The sequence below is a fragment of the Anastrepha obliqua genome, chromosome 4 (assembly GCF_027943255.1).
Source record: "Anastrepha obliqua isolate idAnaObli1 chromosome 4, idAnaObli1_1.0, whole genome shotgun sequence".
NCBI classification, from domain to species: Eukaryota; Metazoa; Arthropoda; class Insecta; order Diptera; family Tephritidae; genus Anastrepha; species Anastrepha obliqua.
In genome coordinates this window covers 96,785,376-96,810,807 of record NC_072895.1, presented here as the reverse complement: position 1 = coordinate 96,810,807, position 25,432 = coordinate 96,785,376, and the positions used below count along the sequence as shown (strand labels likewise).

The 25,432-nt window shown below is 34.4% G+C and overlaps 1 protein-coding gene across 2 annotated transcripts; it reads right to left on the bottom strand.

Moving 5' to 3' along the window:
- Window positions 1-83: 83 nt before the first annotated feature.
- Window positions 84-25,432, bottom strand: LOC129245339 (uncharacterized). 2 transcript variants are annotated; one of them, XM_054883438.1, is made up of 4 exons: window positions 25,347-25,432; window positions 23,823-25,124; window positions 836-976; window positions 84-759 (listed from the first exon to the last, which is right to left on the bottom strand). In XM_054883438.1, the coding sequence occupies exons 2-4, from the start codon at window positions 24,162-24,164 to the stop codon at window positions 301-303; spliced, it is 942 nt and encodes a 313-aa protein (XP_054739413.1). In that variant the 5' UTR covers window positions 24,165-25,124; window positions 25,347-25,432; the 3' UTR covers window positions 84-300. The 2 variants fall into 2 exon arrangements, with proteins under 2 accessions (XP_054739413.1, XP_054739414.1); XM_054883439.1 differs by having other exon boundaries at window positions 25,378-25,424.

Genomic DNA, 25,432 nt, shown 5'->3' with positions numbered 1-25,432 from the left:
AAATTTGTAACCATTTTACGTCAATAAAGTTTCAAATTTCGAAAAAAAACCGCACGAACTTATTCATAGTCCTAATATAACAAACCAAAACATCCACGCCGCCATTTTACGTATTGCATAAAAATTCTACAAATTAGTTTTAAAGAAATTAATTTTAGGAAAATTAATGTAAATTTATAATATTATAATATTGCAACAAAATCAGACCCTACATCATTTTACACTTTGCATGCAATTATTTTCTATTTTCCACATTTCCAACTTTCTACACCTTTGGGTCATTTAACGCTCGTTGCCCTATCAGAACAGTAACGAATACAAATGACAACCAATATGTTTGGCGACATTGGTTACAACATAAACACCCGACGACACGGCAACGAAAAGTGTTAACAATCCCAGGAATGAAAAACGTCCCACATGCGGGCGTATGTGTTGTTGCAGACCCAACCAACCGCCATGATCGACCAGCCATGGCACCAAATCATCTTCAATTATCTCAGCTATGCCATCCACTAGAAGTTGCAGATATTCATAGTGTCCCTGTCGTACGCAATCGATGGCAAAACCACCACAGACCGCAAATATAGAAATAATTTTGCCCCATGTTATATTCGAACGAAACAAATCTTTGGCCACCAGATTGAGCAGCATGGGCGCCGTATCACCGTCGACCAACTCGCCATAGGGTGCGCGCGATAGCTGACGTGAGACGTTCGTATAGACACGCGGATGCATGCGTTCCAATTCCTCGCCCATCTGTAAATAAACGTTTAGTGTTTGTAAGCATTTGATTGATTGCCACAAAGTGTAAAGGGATATTATATGCACTTACGCTATTCAATGCCGGGAACACCTCGTATACCACTGCCGATGAAGGCTCCAATATGGTGCGCAAACGCTGCGTCGCTTTGCGATTCAGCACGCCAGCGCGTCTTAAGCGTGCGCGAATGTACTGACCGCAAAGACATTTGCCCTGAAATGATAAGAAGTAAAGAGGGGTGTTTGGTTAGTGCCGCATTCAAGTCATTTAAAATTTGAAAATCACACGTAACTAAAGAGTACAATGCAAGGCGCATTCACTAAAGGTGGTGGCACTAGACCAACAACAATGTTTTGTACGTTTGATTGTCACAATAAAGTCTTAGCAAAGTAGAAAACAAAGAATGAGTTCGCTTTGTTTCATTCTGTTCTGACAGCTACATGGACACGGCGAAAGAAAAAACACAAATCAGCTGATTTACTGATACCACCTTTAATAGAATCGCCTTGATACAATGATTCTATATTCAATTTCAATTTCTATTTATTCATTCCTTGAAGCTTATCACACAGACTATACCTTTTCAACTTCAAATTGGGACTAAACAACTTCAAATTGGGAATAAATACATTCAAATTGGGAATAAACAATTTGAATGTCTTTTAAACTTTAGTCATAAGGATTGTAATTAAATAAATAAAGAATGCTGTGCATAAAACCGATATTTTTATTGAACTTTGTTTTTCTTATTTTATTCACATTTTATTAATTAATATGACACCGTGAAATGGCTTACATTAAAAAAATTTAAGCTGATAATATTAAAAAACAAATTCAAGCAATGTACAACAAGAATGAAGATTGGAGAGCACTATCAAACACATTAGGAGTAAAAAAGTCTACTGCATATAGGTGGGTTAAGGAAAACCCACAAAGTGAAAAACAACGTGGAGGAAAAAGGAAAAATAAAATAACAAATGAACATCATTTTTTAATGGAACAATATATTGAAGAAAATCCAAAAATAACACTAAAACAACTTAAAGAAAAATTCCAGCACCATCATCACGTTAATGCCTCTACAGAATGTTTCCGCAAACATTTAGATAATTTAATCTATACATTGAAAGAGATTCGAAACGAACCTGAAAGAGCAAATAATGAAGAAAATAAAAGAAAAAGATGTGTGTATGTTCAGAAACTCTTAGAATATCAATCGGAGAATAAACCTATTATTTATATGGATGAAACCAATTTTAACTTATTTATATCCAGAAAACGAGGCCGGTCCAAAAAAGGAAGCCGTTGTACGTTTATTTCAGCTGGAAGTCGTGGAGCTAATATTCACCTAATTGGATGTATAGGAAATCTGGGTTTAATTCATCATGAAGTAAGAAGAGGTGCATTTAAAAAAGCAGAAGCTAATGAGTTTGTTCGTCGTTGTCTTCGTAATGCTCGAAATATTTACCAATCACCAGTAATATTGGTAATAGATAATGCACCTTGCCATACTTCCATTGAGGATGTCTTTGCAGAAAACGAATTTGTTGATCACCGCCTGCTGAGATTAAGTCCATACAGCCCAATGCTCAACCCATTTGAGCTTGCCTGGTCAACCCTGAAAGCTGGTGTAAAACGTGAGCTGGCAATTGAACTGCCACAAATTTTGGCTGGCGAAAATAGAGTAGATATGACTCAAACTGAGTATCGCCTGCAACGGCTAGAAAATATAATACAACCGAACATCGCCAAATTAAATGAAACTACTTGTGCCAAATATGTCGCCCATGTCCAAAGATTTATACCAGATGCGTTAAATATGAATGACATGTTTTTTTAATCATATGTAATAATTATTTGTTTTAATCAATTTAATTTGTTGTGTTATTATATATATATACCTTTTCAATTATTAGTTGTGTTATTTGTTATGATGATTTATAATGTTTAGTATGTTACAATAAATAAGGTATAAGAGGTTCAGAAAAAGTAAGAAATTGAAGGGCAAAACGAATGAATTTTCTTTGCACTCTTTCGATTCTACTGGCATGACAACTATACAAGGAGGCCCAAATCTAATCATCCAATTTTGTTTTCGAATAACTTTTTTACTAAATAAGAAAAAAAAAAATTTTTTTTTGTGATGGAAATATTTATTTTGACTTTTACGCGCTGCCTGTTTGTATGCTGCAGCTGTCTGTTTACAGGTATCAAATATGAACCTCCGTGCATGAAACCACAAAATGATAGAAATAGTTTTCTCTAATAGCGTTCGCCCTCGGCAGTCAATTGCAAACCTCCGAGTGTACCTATTTCTGCCATAAGAAGGTCCTCATAAAAAACTCTCTGCCGTTCGGAGTCGGCTGAAAACTGTAAGTCCCTCCACAACATCAAGAATAAAGTATCGATCAAACAATTTTAAGTTTATGCTCGTTGTCAAGATGATATTTCACGCTAAGAAAAATTCTGTTGATGCTTTTTCTTTGTTCCATTCAGTTACAGGGTGTTTACAATGGAGGTAAACAAAGAGAAAATTCGGTACATTTTAAAGTTTTTTTTTTTTTTGATAAAGGCGAAAATGCTAGATAGGTGGAATGCCGCTGAAATTGTGAGTGGTGTTTATGGTGCCGATACTGTAACAGTTAATTACAGTACTATCTCGATAATCCGGACACGCGGTAGTCCGGTCACATCTATAATCCGGACAACTGCATAATTCGGACAGTTTAACATTGTTTACTCTATAATCCGGACATTTTTCAAATTTGCTTCGCAATATGTACATACATATGTATTTTAATTTTTAGTTTGCTTTGTGAGTTTTTCGTAAAATAGCGGTACTTTAACAACAATATATGTATACGAAATGCAACAGCATAAATCACGCGTTGTGTTTATTCTTTAGTGACAAACTGAATTGAGTGGACATTACTATTATGAGCAGTAGAAAATTTAATAAAAGGGCTCATAAAACCCTTACTCTTCAGAAAAAATGTGAAATTCTAGATCTCCTTGATAAAGGAAAATCATTAAGATGGTTTGAAACAGAATTTGGTGTCAACAAATCTACTGTTTTTGACATAAAAAAGAAACGTGATGCCATTAGAAAATTCGCGACTAAATGTGAAATGAAATAGTACATACTAATATAAATAAAAAAAAATGTTTGATTATGTACAGATGTACATATTATTATGTAAGTATGATATTAAAAAATATTGAAAAAAATTTAATAAAACTATTTATGTACATACATATATCTGAATTGCGTTATGTTCATTTCAAAAAAACAACGTTTAGTTGAAAAACAAAAATCATCTATAATCCTAACATTAAGGGTGTCTGGATTATCGAGATAGTACTGTACGTGCAATTTTGGTTTCGTCGATTCCGTTAAGGCATTTTTGATGTTAAAGAAAAAATCGATAAGTTGACCGGCTTTAAGCCATTTGCGCAAAAATTCTACGCAAATATAATGGATTTCTTTTTCCCCCAAACTATTATTATTATTATACAACTGGTAATATTTACCTATTTCCTTCGTTTTTCAGTTTAAGACTTTTAGTATACCAAGGCGATTTGTGAATCCTAAATGGCATGTCTATCGATTGTTTTTTTTTATTACCTAATTGTATTTGATCATTCAAGAGCTAGGCATGTTCTCAGAAAATTTCATGATGCCATATCAAGATGTTGCATTTTCACGTTCACATCTTCTTAAGAAAATAATTTTCCGAGAACTTTTCATTCAACTAAATTTGCTTGTTTGAAAATTACAAAATTGTTTACTTAAAAAAAGAAATTCTTTGTAAAAAATTAGTTACGTACACAGGTGTGTCCATACATTAGGATGCGCCTAGTTTTTAGTGGAATCTTTTATTCATTTTTGTGCTGTTGAAGAGCAAGAATTTCTAATCATAGGTAAAAAATCAATAAAGAGGCTGGAAATTGATTGCATAAGAAACATTGTGAAACAGATAAGTTACCCAAATTTGTTGGACTATAATTTTAGGGAGTTTTGCTGAAGTGACAGTACTTGGCCTTTTTATTTTCGACCGGATCGTTTCGGAAGGGTACAGCAGTTTGAACTTAGAATATTTCGAGCAAACTGATTTCATAAATCATATATAATAATTTTCATGCAATCTAAAAATAGTTTGTTTCCAATGAAATACAAATTTTTCAGATAAGGGGGGGTAGGGATAAAAATCGATTTTTTTTTGCATGTTATTGTAGTAAAACATTTCAAAAATACCGTGTTAAAATTTTAAGCCAATCCGAGCAAAACTTTTTAAGTTATAGAGCATAAAGCCGAGCCGCCTCAAGCATCTGCCGAGACGCAGCAGTTGCGCGGCTTTCTCGAACCTTTTTTTTTAAAGTGCGTAGTCATTGGCATTTGAAAACTACTCAACCGATCCTTTTGAAATTTTGCACACATATTTTACATATAAAAAACCTCCCACCAACGTTTTTTTTCGCCATTTTTTTTTATATTAAGGTGGTTTTACACCTACAAAATGGCGGCATTTTTTCGTAAAATATCTTTTTTCTTCAAACGACTACCAAATGGCTGAAAATGAAAATAAATCGTCAAAATAAACGTTGGGGGGAAGTTTAACTCATACTTTAACTAAATTATTCGATTTTTTTGATTTCAGATGATTCTACGCTGAGATATGCTGACTACTGCAAAATGTATTTTTGAAAAGACGTCTACGTAAATGTACTCTCATTCGCTCATTTTGCAATATTTTTACATGAAAATTTTATCAAATATTCTTGAAATGTTACTTTATAATATGCAACAACTTTTAATAAACTGACTTGAACCGTTTCGCTACAATAAATTCATGAAAAAAGTGGTTTTTTTAGCGTTTATCCCTTACCCCCACCCCCCCCTTAAGAATCTGCAAGTTGTTTTCAGCACAAAGATTTTGTTTAGTGCTCAAAAAAATCTATATGCCATATTTGCCACTATGAATTTATACGACTTTTCCTTCAATATAAATTGATCCTCACTAAAATCAATATTTATGCCAAAAACGTTTCATCATAAAGCTAAAAGCCAATGTACTATACTGACGCCCACTTCCACATTTGTTGTGAATATATCGCAAAAAAAAAAAAAAATTAAGTCCCGTTGTATGCATATTAGTTTGTTTATTTAATTTATTGAATTTATTAAAGTTTGAAAATTTACTAAACGTTATTTTACCTAATTTGCAGGTATGAAGAGTGGTTGCACAGTAAATATAATATTTTTCAGACAAACATTAATGTTAAAAAAAGTATCTAAACCAATGCAATTAAGTTAGGTTACGTGAAATGGGTGGCTCTAAAAACAATCCTTATCTGCTCTTGCCGAAAATCTATACTAATATTATAAAGAGGAAAACTTTGTTTGTTTGTTTGGTTGTAATGAATAGGCTCAAAAACTACTGGACCGATTTTAAAAATTCTTTCACCATTCGAAAGCTACATCATCCACGAGTAACATGGATTATATTTTATTTTGGAAATAGGGCTCGAGATATACTTCAAAACGTGGACCCGGGTAACCTTCGGATGTGTATGTACAATATGGGTATCAAATGAAAGCTGTTGGTGAATGCTTTAGTCCAGAGTATTTTTCATGACGCTCCGTGACTAGGGTCTCGAGATAGAGACCAAAACGTGGACTCTAGAATGTGTTTGTACAATATGGATATCAAATTGAAGCTGTTGGTGAATGCTTTAGTACAGAGTATTTTTCATGACGCTCCGTGACTGGGGTCTCGAGATATAGGTCAAAACGTGGACCCGGGTAACCTTCGGATGTGTATGTACAATATGGGTATCAAATGGAAGCTGTTGGTGAATGCTTTAGTTAAGAGTATTTCCATCCACTCCGTGACTAGGGTCTCGAGACAGAGACCAAAACGTGGACCCTAGAATGTGTTTGTACAATATGGATATCAAATTGAAGCTGTTGGTGAATGCTTTAGTACAGAGTATTTTTCATGACGCTCCGTGACTGGGGTCTCGAGATATAGGTCAAAACGTGGACCCGGGTAACCTTTGGTTGTGTATGTACAATATGGGTATCAAATGAAAGCTGTTGATAAGTGCTTTAATACGGGGTAATTTTCATACCTATTGATGACTAGGGTCTCGAAATATATGCCAAAACGTGGACCCGCCGTGTCTTTGCACCGAATTAAACCAAACTTACGCACATTGTTAAGTAAGTATTGAAAATGGGTTTCGTAAAGTTTGGTTGTAATTCGGAGCACTGGCAACGGGTACAGCGTTCTTTTGAACCAGCCATAATGTCGCTTACTTTTTTAACGCTTGGGGCGGAACTGAACTGTCAAATTGCCAGTGTGAGTTGCAATGTGTCAATATTTCTTTCTGATTTGGATGCAATAAGGAAAAAACGTAAGTGCAACATGTAAAAATTGTTTGTGAATTTTTTTGGAGTGGATTTTGGAACAGTGAATAATTTCTTACGAAATTTGAGAATTTAATGTGAAATCCGAATGAAATTATGTGTTCGTGGAAAAAAAATTTTTTTTCGTTTTTTTTTTTTGATAAATATAAATGGATAATGGTTAAAAAAGCTCCAATGCTTAATAAAACATATAAATTGAAACGAAAAATTCATGGATGATCAGGAAAAAAGACGATTGTTTATTCATATGCGTTGATTTGAAATTTAAAAACAATCTTCCTTTTTCCTGATTTTCAATTTATATTTTATATTTACTCAAAAACAAATAGAAAAACAAAAAATATTGGCCCCTATTATGAGTTAGATTCGATCTTCGATATTCGTTGGTTGTCGAAGATCGAAAATCGAATGTCAATTTGGTATTATGAGCGGTGCAGCCTTGTCGAATTTTTCGTTGAATACCGAATTTAGAGTCGAATGCAATTTTGCTTTCGATTGTGTTGCGTATTGTGGGTAAACTTGTTAAAATGTAAGTTGTTTGCGTTAAAATGTGTTGTTAAAATGTAAGTTGTTTGCGTTATGGTTTTATAGTAACCAAATAATAAATATATACTAATTTTGTTAATTTTATGCAGGTCGAAAGTCGTGAGTACCAAACAGCAATTAGAAAGACTAGTTTCATTAATGGAAGAGAATCCACAATTCGCAAAAGGGATTTGCACCAAAGTTCCAGCAGCAAAAAAATGGGAGGAATTTACAGCGGAGCTGAATTGCTTGGGACCACCAGTTAGAACGGCAGCAAAATGGATTAAGCTTAATAATGGTTTTTTTTTTGTGATGTTTATAGAAATACATTTTTATTTTCCCTTGGTAGGTATGGGCTGAAATACGTAGAGGAACTGAAATACATATTTTTTTCGAATGACGAATAATTGAATAAAGAAAATTTATAACAAAAATAAAACAGAAACTGTGGCATAAAGGTTTCTATTTAATACTTTTTAGATTTTTCTATAATATTCAAGAGATTTCATCTCTATGTGCTTTTCTTTGTTGTAGATCAGCCTCTGTACTACTAAATTGTTTCCATCTTTGGCAAATATAATTTTCCAGGACATCTATTATTTCCGATAGCACAACAGACACAGTGGGTTGAGCAAGTCCTAGCATACCAATACTCAATTGGTACGATCCCTGATCATAAAATCGCAGAACTGTGGCTAGCTTTAAAATATTTGGAATGGATTTGGCTCGGGTGCACTGCTGCAACTGGTTTTCTGTACTGGACAGTAGATTCATAAACGCCTCTTTAGATAATCTAAAGTTCTTTAAAAATCTGTAAGGAAATTTCTGTAATATTAAGTACGTCAACACATTTTGAAAATTCTAAACGTACTCAGTGGAAGCCATATCTAGGGGGTTGGATGCGCCCCTCAACTGCTTTCTACTTCTAGCTAGTTCCGCTAATCTTTCATCGTCCGATAAATCGTCGAACCACAACTCCGTTGTACTCATTTTCACAAAAAATACTTTTTTTAACTTTTAAAAATGTTGTTAGCAAAGAATTTCAATAAAATCGGTTTTTCTTTTATTTTAATTTGCTGTATCAGCTGAGAAAAAATTATCTATTGTAAATGCGTCGAGCGATCGAAATTCACAATAGTCCTATTCTTCAACGAATGAGCACCATAATACCAAATGAAAATTCGTTCGATCAGCACTTTCGACTACAGTCGAAGATCGAATGTTGCTCATAATAAGGGCCATTGTTTATGCCAAAGCGCTTGAATAAAGAATAAAGAAATAAATAATATGAAATTCATATATTTTCTGTTCTAAACCATATCTATTCTATTTTAGTGTGCCCAGCGAAGGGGGCCGGGTTTGCTAGTATAGTATATGTTAACATGCTATAAGAAAATTATATACACATATATTAATATAATTTTATGTAAAAATATAAATATATTATTGTGTGTATGCATATCACTAAAGTCACTATATAATTTAACTATTTAATCTTAAATTAAATAGCACTTACTCACACCGCCATAAAGGAAATATAAAATTTATGTATTTATAATAAATTGAACACCAGTCATTCATTCATATGGGCAAATCACAAAACCAAGTACAATAAAATTGCACAAATATTTAGTAAAGTGCAAATACTTTCCGGTCGTTCTTGCATAGACTGTCGTTACACTGACCAGCCAGCCACCTGTGAAATTTCATTTACACATTAACCACTCTGTATAAAGGATTAAAAAAAAAAGAAAAAAAAAAAGTGCGCACAGTTACCCCAAAAGAATATGGAATATGCAAGCCTGAAATATACAAAAACAGTGCAGCTGTTGAAAGCCAATTGAGAATCAGACGAAAGTCAATAGCACGTGTGCCGGCGGTGGCTCTTCACGAAAGCAAATTTATAATGAATAGTAATGTATGTGTTTTGTATATACATACATGTGTATCTATGTATGCATGTATATGCATATACGCACACATTTCACAGCCGCAGTGTATCCCATACAGTGGGTATTTTTCGTATTCGGCTTTTCTCTAATACATATTTTGCCGAATGCGAAAAGTTCGCGAATAGCAGGAAAAAAATTAAAGTTTTGTAATTAGCGCTTCCATTACTGGCATGCTAAATAAGTCAGACTTCTCCTATAATTTGTGACATGCGTCCTGATGCTTTCGCACAAACATTTTTAATGCCGCCTTTAAACGCAGGTGAGTATTTCTGCCATGAAAAATCTGCTCATAAATAATATTTGCCATTCGGAGTCGGTTTGAAACTCTTTGTCCCTCCATTTGTGGAACAACATCAAGATGCACGCCGCCAATAGGAGGAGGAGCTCAGCTAAACACCCACAAAGGGATATCTCGTAAAGTATTGATCAAAGAACTTAAAGTTTATGCAACGAGTGAGATTTCACCTTAAAAAAATTCTGTAGCTTGTTTGTTCTGCTCAGTTGTAAGTTACAGGGTGTTAACAATGGAAGTCAACAAAGAGCAAATTCTGTACATTTTACAGTTTTTTTTGGTAAAGGCGAAAATCAAGACAGGTTGAATGCCGCTGAAATTGTGAGTGGTGTTTATGGTGCCGATACTGTAATAGTTAATTACGTGCAATTTTGTTTTCGTCGATTGCTTTCAGGCATTTTTGATGTTAAAGAAAATGTCAACAAAATAACAGAAATAATAGAAGTTGGCCGGCATGTTAGTAGTCGTTGCATCGCCCTGGAACCAAAGAATGCCCATAAAACCGTTTTTAACCATTTGCGCAAAAATTTTACGCAAAAGTTATGGATTTCTTTTCCTCCAAACGAATACTTTTAGCTACTTAATTGGTAATGGCTACCCTTATGTGTGGATGGGTTGCTTAACACACGGAAGATGTTCGCTAGGTGACCCGTTTGTTCGATGCCGCATTAGCAGCAATTCTCTATGATTATATACTGAACACCAGCGCATGAAGAAGACACCATTGTCTACTTTAATAAGCCCATCAAATTATTCTGGTCCATGAAATATTGATGTAAACGTCGAATTTCACTAGGGGATCCACCTGTTCAGAGCATAAGTGCCGCGGTGGCCCAAAACACCTTTGTTTTCAGCAAAAAGGCGCTATAGCACCGATCTTGAAACCTAAACGTGAAAAAGTAGTAAACAATTTGATGGTCTGGTAGCTGTTTGCACGCAGTCATTTTCGATCTTAACGCCATGAAACTAACCTTCGATTAAATCAAAATTCTGATTTCTTAAACACTGGCTCACCGAGGCTGCTTTTAATATGAAAATATTGGTCGTAAAAAATTGCAACTCGAAGGGAAAAAGTGAGCACAGAGATTAAAGTAAAATTTAGAAAGTATTGCACATCTTACGTTTAAGGGGGGAAGCTGGTCTAGAATTTTGAAAAAATCGAAAATTTTTTTTTTGTCTTAAAAGGTGCTTTAGGGTCTTAGAAATAATATACCAAATGAGGGATGCCAGCAAAAATGTCTAAATGCCCAAATTTTTCATTCGACGGCAGTGCCTCGCAGTTATGCCCCGAACGCTACTTACAACTTTAAACGCGTTTTTCTCGAAATCACTCTTTTTAAACTGGCCGAAGACATAACTCGAACAAATCTTTACCGATTCTTACGAAATTTTGACAATACATTCGAAATACCTTTCTCCGGAGACGTACGTAGGATTTTTTATTTATATTACATAGTTTTTTTTTTAATCAACAATTTTATGTCGTTCTTTATAGTTGTAAAATTGTAACTTTTTGTTCAAACGTGCACCATTTCGCGAAAAAACAAAATATCGAAAAAATCTTACGTACGTCTCTTTCTGTTGTTATATAGAAACTAAAAAAATTTTATTTTTTGATCCAGGACAAAAATGAAGGAGTTTACGTCTTCGGCAATGGACCCACTAGAAAAAAGGCGCCTTAGGAGAACTGCTGGACAGCGGCCATTTTGAAATTAATTCAGACGAAAAATTTTGTATTTGTACCGTGAAAGCTATATTATTAAACCTATTTCACAGATTTTCGATTGATTCCTTTGTTGAGTCAAAATAAATTCATAAAATATGCCCATTTTTTGCGCTCTAGACCAGCTTCCCCCCTTAAAAGAGTTATATTAAATGAAATGATAAATAATATTTCAGGTCCTCGTCTCATTTTTCTTATTTATTTAGATTAAGAAAGCATAAAAATTCATATGATTCATCGGGCTATGTACTTATAGTACATATATTGGTGGCAAATATGTTTTATTTTGAAAAAAGCTTTTGAATAAATTGATTCTTAGCCAAAAGTTTCTTGAGGATTTTTTTTTTGCTATTCGATCTTATAAATTTCAATCGACCTACCCTAATGTTTTGTGCTTACCCATAAATTGATAATACGTATACTAGAAAATTCTCCTATGTAAATATTAAACATTTAGTTGAGTGTCGGTACGAGTGCCTCATGCCAAAGTACATATTTAAGAAAATAAAAACCTAATTTGTAAGTATTATTATTTTGATGGATCGCAGCAAATACAAACAAATTTTAAATTTAGGTAAACTAAATTTATTTTCAACAAGTCTTGTGGACGTAAACGTATTTAAACAGTATTTACAGGAGTCGTCTGGTGTGGAAGGTGAAAAAAAATCAGTTAAATGAATCGCTTTTAAATTTATCCACAATGCTAATGTAAAATAATTTGTTTGTAATTCCGGCTTCTTAAAAAGCTGTAGATCCTGGCCAATGCATTCTGGTGCGTCATTCACATTTAATAGAGACCATATCTCAAATAAAATCCACTATTGTGCTTTTTTTTTTTGGTGTATAAAAAACGAATAGCTCAGATTAGGTTATATTGTTGCCCATAAGCGGGCCCACCTGGATGAGAAATTTTATTAAATTCGTCCACTGTGTTACCATGGCAAGGCGAAAGGGCGAAAAATAAGAAGAGAGAACAGGGTAGGGAAAAAACAAATGAAACAATTTTGTACTCCCAAAATATTGGGTAGTCGAAAAAGTCTTTTCGTATTTCTAATCAAACTTCAACTCATTTTTTTTTTAATATTTATAATGAACTTTATTAAGGGGGTTGTAGGGTTTAGCGCTAAAAAAAAACACTTTTTTTTTGAATTTTTTACAGAAATATGGCTTAAGATACTTTAATAAAATCAGTTGCATGTTATTGTACATCTTTTCAATAAGTTTTTAAAAAATATTAATAATAAAATATTGACAAATAAGCCCATGACAGAGTTTTTTTGGAGATATGTTTTTCGAGAGGGGCTCTGCGGTGCCAATCGGCATTCGTCGTAGAATCATCTGAAACTAAAAAAGTCGAATTTTTCAGTTAAAGTATGACGTAATTTGTAGTTAATTTTTGTAGTTTTGGTGGCAAAAAAGCGTAAAACGAGCATTTTTGGCGAAAAATTTCGCCATATTTGTATGTGAAAAACAACCTTAAAAAAAAATAAAAAAAAAACAGTGGGGAGGGAGGTATTTTTGATTTAGAAAACGTGTGCCAAATTTGAAAAGAATCGGTTGAATAGTTTCGGAGTTGTGATTGGCACCGACTTTTAAGAAGTCGTTTCGGGAAAAACGCGTTTGAAAAAATGACTCTGAAAAATTATCGATGCTCCGCATTCGAGGTAGAGTGCCTACAAAGGCTATAACTTTGAGAGTTCTGCTCCGATCCACTTAAAATTTTGACACAAGATTCTTGAAATGATTTACTATAAGATGAGTGAAGAAAAAAAATTTCGATTTTGTGACCCTACCCCCCCCTTAAACCAAATATGTACCATTTTGGGCGACCACCTTTTTTTCTAGAGACATTATTCCATCAGTGTAAAACTTTTGTGGTTTCTCGGCGAAAAACTGCGACAAGTAATTTTCACAGGCTTCTCTTGAAGCCAACTTTACTCCATTAAGGGAGTTCTGCATTGACCGAAACAAATGGTAGTCCGATGGTGCAAGATCAGGGCTATATGGTGGATGCATCAAAACTTCCCAGCCAAGCTCTCCCAGTTTTTGCCGAGCCATCAAAGATGTGTGTGGCCTAGCGTTGTCCTGATGGAAGACGACGCCCTTTCTATTGATCAGTTCTGGCTGCTTTTTTCGATTGCTTGCTTCAATCTCATCAGTTGTTGACAGTAAAGTGTAGAATCAATCGTTCGAGCAGGCTTGAGCAGCTCATAGTGGATGATTCCTTTCCAATCCCACCAAACACACAGCATAACCTTTTCCAGGCGTCAATCCTGGCTTTGCGACCATTTGTTGAGCTTCACCACCCTTGCACCATGATCTTTTTCGTACATTATGGTCGTATTTGATCCACTTTTCGTCTCTTGTTACCATTCGCTTCAGAAATGGTTCGATTTCATTTCGTTTCAGCAAAGAATCGCAGATGTTAATTCGGTCCATTAAATTTTTCACAGACCCGGTACCCAAACATCGAACTTCTTTTTGTAACTAGCCTTTTTTAAATGGTTCACAACCGTTTGATGATGAATGTTTAGTGCCTTGGCGATGTCATGGCAGCTTATGTGACGGTCCTGGTCAATCTTTTCCATAATTTTGGAGTGTGCATTTTCATGTTGGGAAAGTTTTGAATTATTAAGAAATATATTATAGTGGTTCTCAGAACGAGCTCAGTAAAGTTACAATTCGATTGTTGTTGTTGTAAAAGCAAAAATACTCCACATCATGGCGAATGTTACTGAAGTGATGGATATATCGTCCCCTTAGTATTAAAATAGCCTATAAATTTTTTGATGTTTTGAGAAAATGAATTTCAAACTTTTTGTCGAAAGTAGCTCTCACTCAAATCTCGTTATGTCTGTAAATAGTTATTATTTTTTGACTGACGTTTTGACCCACTTTGTGGAACTAGAATTTGACAAAATTTTGACCACATATAAAATCGACGATGGAGAATCCAAAAATTCAATAAAAAAATAATAGCCTATGAGCACATAGGGTAGTCAGAGGCCCGAAAAAATTATGATTTTCAATAATTTTTACAAAAACATAGCATTAATACATAATGTTTCGACTTGGCTTTAGCAAAATTAAAAAAAAAAAATAATAATAATAATTGTAAAAGTTATCGCTGTTTGTGTGGAGCCCGTTTCTCCACAAGTCCGTGGAGATTCATCTAAAATCAGTCGCACAACAGAAATTAGTTTTATTAATAAATAATCTTGTGCCTGATCAAAGCCTTTTTTTCAAAATTAACAATATGGCGGCCTTAGGAAATATTTTTCAGATTTTCGACAAAAAAAAAACCGTCAATTAATTGTTTAAAAAAAAAATCTAGATTTTTGCCAAAAAAAAAAAAATTCTTCGACCAGGCACGAATTTTTTATGTTTTTCAAAAGCAGTATAAATTTTATTGAAATCTACCAAGCGGTTTTGAAGTTACAGTGATCACCAGTTCAAAAAACATAAAGGGTTTTCAAATAAGAGGTGTTATTCCAGTAAAAGATCAAAGGTTTCGTTGCTTGTGTGGCGCGTAGCGCCATCTTGTTGAAAATAAACGTTGTCCAGATCAATACCATTCAATTCTGGCCATAAAAAATCGTTAATCATCTCTCGATAGCGCAATCCATTCACCGTAACTGTTGCTCTAGCTTCATTTTCGAAAAAGTAAGGTCCAATGACTTCGCCGGACCATAAACCGCATCAAACAGTCACACGTTGAGGATAGAGAGGCTTTTCACCAATAACTTTGGATTTTCTGAGCTCCAGATCCGACAATATTGCGTGTTGACGAAGCCACCGAGGTGGAAATAGGCCTCATCACTCAAGATGATTTTTCGATGGAATTCCGGATAATTTTCATGCATTTCAATGACCCAATCAGCAAAGACACGACGTTGTTGATGATCGAGCAGCTTGAGTTCTTGTGTTGACTGGACTTTATAAGCCTTAAGACTCAAATCTTTATGTAAAATACGGTGTAATGACGTTTGTGGAATGTCTAATTCCACAGAACGACGAGGAATGGACAAACCTGGGTTTTGCTGAACACTTTCGGCTGTTTTTGTCCCAACAGCTCGAATTTTTCCACCAATTTCTGTATTGCGGTCCGATAAGGTGCTTCACGATAACCCAAAAATGTACGAGTTTTACAAACCGTCTCTGCCAAATTTTCACCATTTTTATAGTGAATTTTAATAATTTCAATGCGTTGTTTAAGCTTGTATCGTTCCATTTTTATTAATGGCGTAGTTTCTACTTGTCAAGTATCAAAAATGACAGCTTCAAAAGTGACATCTACCGAAATAGCGGGCTATTCAAAATAACACCTGTTATTGGAAAACCCTTTAGTTTTGAGAAAAACGCATTTAAAGTTTTGCCATCGCTTCGGAGAGCCCGAGCGCCCCTTGTTAATTGTTGAATAACTCGAAAAGTATTTGTCGGATTCACTTCAAACTTTCACACAATATTTTTAAGATATTTACTTTAAGAAAATGCAAGAAACTCTAATTTTTTGAAAATTCTGACTATCCCTTGCCCCTTACCAAGTTGACACGCCTGATACTAACAGAGTTGCTAGGTAACTTGGTTTTGCATAAGCTATTTTTTTTATTTTTCATTTCATCTACTTATTTTTTTCCTTTGTGGTGTATAAATTAATAAATATGTACATAATTTAGTTTATAGCATGTCTATTTAAAACAGATAATGAAATAAACAATTAAACAAAAAATTTAATTTAAAACAGTTAATTTCAATTTCTGCCCCATTAGCGAGAAAGGGTGAAAAATAAATTCATTCAAACTTAGAAAGTTGCCGCATAACCGAATTATATGGGTCTGAATACCCCTATTGTGTCACAAAAAATCATAGTACTCAGTAATCATAAAAGTGCAAACAGGCCGGCAATCATAAATTCAGTAAAAATGCGAATATATCCAACATTGCAACGTTTGCGCGTTAGAAAAATGGAAAAATAAATTTTAGCACACAAAAATGTAGTATTTTCCAAATGCCAACTAATTAATTATTATTACCGATTCTCCACTAATTTTACTGTTAGCAGCTGTCAATAACTAACGTCTCTGTTTCATACACATAATCACATGCGACACGCGAACAACAAAATATTTAGCCCAGACGAACGATGAAATGCATAAATTGAGCCACAAAACGGCTCTCGAGCAAATATTTATAATAATCAACAAATGCAATTGACAAGTCGCCACAGCATCACCCCATTAACAAAAGCGGTAGCAAAATAGACGACCTTGAATTGCCTAACGTCTGTCAAAGTGTGACCGTTATATACGAATACTCGTGCGCTCCACACACGAAATCGTGCACACGTACGACATACATATATTCATATTGACATTGCAAACTATAAAAAAAAGCGACAAAAAAAAGACAAATATAAAACAATTGCTTAATAGAATTGAAAAAATTAACCTCATCTAGCTATTTACATACTTTTGAGATATTTTATTTGTAATATTTTCAATTTTATTAACACCACTTTTCAACAGCCATTTGAACTATAACACAATTGATTTGATTTTGCATATTATTTATATATGACTTTTTAACTCATCACATATCTGTAGCATATATTCGTATATACATATGTACATAAAGTATTTATGTAGTTGTCAATTTAATTGACACATTTAGCTGGCAGAAAATAACGTTTGAGTTAAGTGTGATCGAGTATCGCTTACTCGCAACTATTGTATGCAAATATGAGTGCTCACACTTAATGTGGCATGTATGTATGTACATATGTATGAATGCCGGCATATATGTATGTATATATTTTCTCACACTTTTTTTAGAAGTGTTTTTTGGAAGTAAATGTTTACCAGAAAAATGCAAATCAAACGCTTGCCGGTGGTGTCTTCAGGCTGATTAAGAAACCGGTCTACTATATGTTTAAAAATTTATAATCGTATGTTAATATTTATTTCCAAGCATTTTTACCCAGTTTTATGTTTAATTAATTGGCCAAGAAATAAGTGTTCATAAATATATTTTATGATAACATTTGTTATGCGTGTTTTCCGGTATTAAATTATAAATATTTGTTATCAATCATCTGAATTTCAACCAACAAATTCACAGTATATTTTTTTAACTTTTATTAGTAATCATTAAAAAAATTAAAAATTAATTAATTTAAGAATTAATTAAATTTTTTTTTAATTTTTAAAATTAAATAATTAAAATTAAAATTTAAAAATTAATTAATTATTATAGTTGGTTGGTTGGTTGGTTTAAGGGTGACCCCGCATCGGAGTGCCACATAGACCGCAAGTTGGGTCCGTTGTGTTGCCCTAGAGCTCATTATGTTATATGATTTCCCCACCTAACCGAGATTTTTATTATAGATTTTGGTCAAAGATATTAATTCGTTTCGAGAATTTGACGAGAGATTCGATTTTCAGGTCCGAGAGTACTGAAAGATTGTCAATTGTTGGAGAGCCAAGAAGAGCGAGTCGACTTCTGGCTAGACCGGGACAACTGCACAGCAAATGTCTGCTCGATACTTCCTCATCTTCGTCCTCGCAGTATCTGCACAGGTCGTTTTGAGAAACCCCGAGCCGACGTGCGTGAGTGCCCAAAAGGCAGTGGCCGGTGATAAGAGATATTATATGCCTTAGTTCGTGTTTCGAAAGACTTATAAGGGTTTTTGTCTGTTTCAGATTGTAGGATGGCCAGATTTGTCTGGTCGTAACGCAAGTAGTTTCCACTCGCCACCTCCGATCAGCAATGCTGTGAAATTCTCGATCGATGAGCATTTTACATGTTGAGAGCGGAATGTGGATTGTGGGTAAGTTACTAACATTTGATTGCGCAGCTCCAGCTCTTGCGAGCTCATCAGCTTTGCAGTTACCTTCGAATCCACTGTGACCTGGTATCCAGATAACTTGGACAGAATTCTGAACACTTATCTCGTTAAGAGATAAGAGACAGGATCGAACCACATCTGAGTGGGTATAAGAGGAGCTGAGTGCTCGAACGGCCGCTTGACTGTCGGTGAAAAAGCGGATATCCTCTAGTGATATTCGATTTTTTAAGAGAGTTTTCGCAGCATACCAGATAGCGCATACTTCCGCTTGGAATACACTACAGTAGTCGGGTAATCTAAATGATAGATTGATGTGAGGGGAATTGGAAAAGATTCCAAATCCCACTTTGCCGTCTTGTTTTGAACCATCTGTATATATAATCAGAGGGCCATCGATTTCGGTAAGATTTGTCTTCCATTCTTCTCTAGTTGGGAGTGAACAAGAGAATAGCAAGGGTGGTGATGGAAGACTTACATAATAGTCTATGTCGGAAGAGATAACAGTGTTCCTGTGCAGTATGGCCGAATGGCCAAGATACTTATTTCATTTCGATATAGCATTCATGCGTGTCGCTGCTTTGCTGCAATCGCTTTGCCAGCCAGATCGATAGGGAACAAGTGAGTTAGTTAGTTAATTAATTAGTTTTTTAAAATTATTTTGTTTTATTTTTAAACTTTTTTTAATCATTACTAATAAAATATATAAAAATATACAAATATACAAAACAAAACTTAATAATTAATTAATAAAAAAAAATTTAAAAATTAATTAATTAAATTTTTTTTAAAATTAATTAATTAAAAATAATAATTTAAAAATTAATTAATTAAAATTTTTTTAAATAAATTTGTAAACTTTTTTAATTAAAAAATTAATTAATTAAAAAAGAAAAATTTTAATTTAATTAATTTAAATTTTTTTTAATTCAATTTTTTTAAATTAATTTATAAATTGTTTTTAATTATTACTAATAAAAGTTATAAAAATATGCAAACAAAATTTAAAAATTAATTAATTTAAAAAAAATTTTAATTAATTAAATAAAATTTTTTCTTAATTAATTAATTTTTAAATTTTGTTTCTGCCTCCTCTTAAATTAAATAAAATTTTTTCTTAATTAATTTAAAAAAAATTAATTTTATTTTTTAATTATTTAGGCTACAAGTAAGCTACTTACTATCTTTGCGCGCACATAAGTTCAAGGGCGCAACAGCCCAATTTTGAAGGTGAACTATTTCATACCATACTTCTTCAAAACTCCAAAAACAAAAGTCTACATTTTTTTGTAAACTCTGGTAATTTGCATTAACCCGTTGGTATTAGAGTATCCGTATATGAATTTGTGTGACTTTTATGAAAAAACATAAAAATTCAAACGAACCGACACCCAGTCTTTTATTACACTCATCCATTTAGCATGCATAGGCGTGAAAAAAAGCACTAAAAAAATGCAATAATTCGATTATCTTTTATTGGCGAATACAATTTTTACCGTTATATACTGGAAGAGAGTCATTTTTGGGTGTGTTGTTGTTGAAAGGCAGGGTATGTAAAGTAGGGTGACCAGAAAGTAAAGATAGTTTTTCCAATTGTTAAGTTTCAGCAGCTGTCTGTCTAAGTTATTTATTTATTTATTTATTTAAGTCTACGTACCAAAAATTCTTGCAGACTAATTAATGCATATATAGACTTACGATTAGAATTAAAATAGAATAACAAGGAATGTTTAACATCAAAAATTTGTGTGTGGGAAATTTACAAAAGCTGGTTTAGGTAGGGTAAAGTCTATTATAACATTTTGGGATATTATATTGAATTCTTGCATGGCTCTGGATAAGCGAGCATTGATTGCAAATTTAGTTTGAACTTTTGCTCAATAGATGGGAAAAGAGAGAAGTAGATTGCGTTTTGAAACATTAAAACTAATCCTTTCTAGGAGATAAGGGTAGCCAACTATTCCTTCAGTAAAGTTGTAGTAAAATGTTAATGATAAAGTAAACCTACGGCATTTGAGTGTATTCAGATTTATTAACCTAAGGCGAGATGTGTACAATGGCAATAGAGATTCAAAATTCAGGAAACGAAGAAAAGTTTCAAAAAACTTTCTGAGTCCGCTCTATTCTTGCTATAAGGAGTTGATTGATTCTACACGAGAACGCACGAAACTCGTAAACAACATTTTTAACGTGTACGAATTAGTAAACTTTGCAGTGTTACGAAGCACAAAACCTAGAGCAAACTTTGCCATGACGAAATTATTGTGGCTATTAAAGCTGCCGCCTTAGCGAAATGGGTTTTTGCGTGATTACCATTCAAGAGTGCGTAGGCTCGAATCTCCGTGCATGAAACACCAAAATGAAAAAGTTGTTTCTCATAGCGGTTGACCCTCGGCAGGCAGTGGAAAACCTCCGAGTTTATTTCTGCCATGAAAAAGCTTCTCATAAAAAATCATTTGCCTTTTTAAGTCGGCTTGAAACTGTAGGTGACTCCATTTGTCGAACAATATCAAGACGTACACCACAAATAGGAGGAGGAGCTCCGTCACACATCTAACAGAAATGTACGCGCCAATTATTTATTTTTATTTTATTAAAGTTGAGCTTACTGTCAAAAATAAGTCTTTTGTTTCATTATACGACGTACTGCGAATTTTTTTTGTTCTCGCGAAAGGCATTTCTTTATGCTCAAGGCGAGACGCGATTTCACTATATCCACCATAAATGATGAACATTCATTTCACGTTCAAGTTAATTAACGTTGACATCCAGCTGTTCAAGTAGTCAGTAGGGTTTTCCGCCTTCCATGCTTGCCGACCGTGTGAATATTAAAAAAAATATTGAGGTTCCACCTCAGTTGCAAATGTTGTGAATAATTGTGAATTTCGTTGCGGAGTTGGTCGGCCTCGAACGAGGCTAATTTTCCGCTCAGCGGCATATGTATATGTAGTATGTACATATGTATATTTTCTCACACTTTTTAGCTAAAATAACTTATGAGATGAATTGCTTTTTGTTAGAAGAGCTTTTTGAAAATAAATGTTTCAGCAAAATTGCCATTATTGGAGCGAAAACAATCCACAAGTCTTCGACAAAGCATAAATACATACCCGAAAATTCTTTGTTTGGTGCGGTTTACGGAATGGGGAAGGAGACACTGTTATCTCAATGGCCATCGGCATAGAGGGATATTAAGCGATTTTTCGTGAGAAGCGGTCTACAAAATCTATCTATTCGAGTTCATGTATATAAGTGATGCAATGCTCGAGGTAGTGTAGGATAAATTTGACAACGAAAGCCAAGATTCGAGACGCTACTGCCGGTAAAATGCCGCACACATTAAAACGAACGCAGAAGGCCCTGTCAGCGAGGCGAAACGGCCACTTGAACAATGGCATGTATGAAGTTTAAAAAAAGAAGTCATAATTAATTCGATGCCTCACATCGCAGTTGTTTTATTAATATAGATTTTCCTTTCCTATCATTTTTTTGTCATCTGGTCACTCTACAATCCGTCTCGGTAATTATACTCTAAAGAACGAGTGGCATGAATGCTTCAGAAGAGATCACGAGTCTATCGAGGGTTACGAACGTAGTGGTAGGCCGTCGACATCGAAAACTGATGAAAACAACAATAAAGTGAGAGAAAAGTTGGTCAATGACCGCAAATTAACAATCAGAGGGATGGCATGGGACTTAAGCATTGCTTATGGATCCATTCAGGTCATAATAGTTAATGATTTTGGTTTGCGCCGTGTTGCTGCAAAGTTGGTCGCAAATAATCTCAGTTTCATCCGCTTTGATATCGCAAAATACATGATTTCAAAGACTGAATCCGACTCAACATTCATCAAACGCATCATTACTGGAGACGAGCCGTGGCCTTATGAGTCCGAAATGCAGTCCAGACATCTGGCGAGTGAGTCGAGAGCTCCAAATGAACCAAGACCAAAAACACCATGTCGTTTTCAGTAAAAAAGGGATGATCTCAGTTTTTGTAGATTACAACGGCATTGTACACCACGAATTTTTATCAGCAGGGCAGACTGTTAGTAAGAACTATCATATTATTAGGGCCTTATGAGACCTTTACGTAAAGTAATTCGCCGAATAAGAAAGGATTTGTGGGAACACAACTCGTGGATTTTGCACCATGAGAACGCACCGTCGCACAGGGCCATCATTATCCGTGAATTTTTCACCGGGAATGAAGTGATTACCAACCAATAGTCATTGAATTCACCTGATGGATTTAAAAAACCACTACGGTAAAACTCGGTCAAAATCATTTAAGCGGCTATCATGTCAATCAAGAACAAAAAAAAATTATCAAGGGGGTAAGACTATTTTGGATGAGGAAACAATTCGTAAGCTAACGATAAAAATGGTTCTCATTAAATGTTTTGGAAGAGCTAAACGATGCAATAACTTCATATGGATATACATATGTACATACTAATATACCATATAAAGAAGTAGCTTAAGGGGGGGTAGGGTCACAAAATCGAAATTTTTTTTCTTCACTCATCTTATAGTAAATCATTTCAAGAATGTTGTGTCAAAATTTTAAGTGGATCGGAGCAGCACTCTCAAAGTTATAGCCTTTGTAGGCACTCTACCTCGAATGCGGAGCATCGATAATTTTTCAGAGTCATTTTTTCAAACGCGTTTTTCCCGAAACGACTTCGTAAAAGTCGGTGCCAATCACAACTCCGAAACTATTCAACCGATTCTTTTCAAATTTGGCACACGTTTTCTAAATCAAAAATACCTCCCCCCCCCCCCCCACTTTTTTTTTATTTTTTTTTTTTAAGGTTGTTTTTCACTTACAAATATGGCGAAATTTTTCGCCAAAAATGCTCGTTTTACGTATTTTTGCCACCAAAACTACAAAAATGAAAAAAAAAATTGTATTAATGGGGGGGGGGGGGGGGGGGGGGGGAGAATTACGTCATACTTTAACTGAAAAATTCGACTTTTTTTGTTTCAGATGATTCTACGACGAATGCCGATTGGCACCGCAGAGCACCTCTCGAAAAACATATCTCCAAAAAAACTCTGTCATGGGCTTATTTGTCAATATTTTATTATTAATATTTTTTAAAAACTTATTGAAAAGATGTACAATAACATGCAACTGATTTTATTAAAGTATCTTAAGCCATATTTCTGTAAAAAATTCAAAAAAAAAGTGTTTTTTTTTTAGCGCTAAACCCTACCACCCCCTTAAGACATAAAGCAGCTAGAAAATTCAGTACATCACGAGAACTTTCAATAACTCAATAAGCCCACTCACCTGATTTATGATTTCCGCTTTATATTCCTGATAATTATTAGCCGTTACAGTGCTCGCTAGCGAGGAAGTAGAACCGGCACGTGGTATTGTGGCACAACCATGCGGTGGCAATAGCCAATCCGAGCCACTTTGACTATTATTTTTACGATTTTGAAGAAAAATATCATTGTCCAGGGATGAAGATTTCAGTTTCGATGACAACTTATTTTTTGCATGATAATAGTTTTTTTGTTGGTTTTGCGGTTGATGTTGATTTGGATAGGAGAATTGATGTTGTATCAATGGAGGTATCGGCGGCGGTGGTGGTGGTGGTTGCTGTTGTTTCAGAGTTGGCGAAGGCATGTGGGGCTGTATTATTGTTGTAGTTGGTGGTTGGGTAGAAGTTTTATTTTACTTTATTTTTAACAAATGCCGGTTTGGTTACTTTCTCTTCTTTTTCGGTTTTGCAAGTGAGGACTTTAACATTTAAGTTATTGAAATTATTTATATTAAAGTTAGCTAAATTTTATTGAAACAGCTGTAGACGTTTGCGGTTACGTTCTGCTGCGCAACTTTGCTTCGCTTCATGAATTCGATTGTTGCTTGACTCTTAACGTGGCTTATAGCGCGACCTTATTTATTATGTTAAACTTTGCTTTTGTTATATTTGAAAATTCTTTTAACTAATATTATCGTATTACACGCAAACGCACCACATTATGCATATAAGCATATGCAATGTATGTATGTATTTTTGCCTGGTGCACTTGAGTATCTACTTGATGCTTGATTTTTTTAACTCCACTTTTTCACAAATTATATTAGGACTTTATTGCTTTTTCTTTTACTTTCAGCCTTCACTATTATTCATTTATCTATTGTTATGTCGTTTGTCAATTCTACAGCTTTTTCACAGCAGCAACAACCAATAGTGCGTTCGCTCTATTCCTATCAGTTTTTCCCGTTTCCATTTACCTGCGCGATGACTTTTGCGATGATCTCCGCCTCTCAATAGTGATCTCAATCTTAATTTTGATCTCAGCTGTGCTGGCAACGGCGACTACGAAGACAACATACGACAGCCGAATACCCCAACTCGTCGTGAGCTCAAGTTTTGCAACGTTGAAAATTATTTTTTTATGCTTGCTTTCATTTAAATTTCGTCGAGTTTTGATTAAGCGAAAGCAAAATTTATGAGCGCGTTTGTCTACTCGTCCAAACGTAATTATTGTTTTCTTATTTGCCAACTTGCTTTTCTCCTCAATCCACTCAATCCACTGTCAAAGCCGCCAATTCGTATATAAATTTTTATTGTTTAGTTTGCTTTGGTGATAAAATGAATGGAGGAAGCAAAATAAAAATACCCAAGAATTATCGAATGTTAAACGAATGTGCGAAATTCGAAAGAGATGAATGTACAAAGACAACTGTGGTGATTTTAAAGCCGCGCGTTCGCGTGCCAAGCAATTGATAATAATTAAAATCAGAATTAAAAAAAGAAAATTATAAGTAGTATCAAAATACAAGGCACAAGGTATACTGCACTTTTATGTATTTTATAATTTGCTGAACGGACACTTCCTATCGTTGTGCACGCTCCGTAAGACCGCGGCGTCAGCAACATACTACGC

Bases quoted from the DNA above. Each gene is read 5' to 3' on its own strand.
- LOC129245339 (XM_054883438.1), bottom strand. From the start codon at position 24,164: ATGCCTTCGCCAACTCTGAAACAACAGCAACCACCACCACCACCGCCG. The intron at 977-23,822 runs GTGAGTGGGCTT...TTATCATTTCAG, and splicing joins AAGCGGAAATCATAAATCAG to GGCAAATGTCTTTGCGGTCA. The intron at 760-835 runs GTAAGTGCATAT...GTTTATTTACAG, and splicing joins TGTTCCCGGCATTGAATAGC to ATGGGCGAGGAATTGGAACG.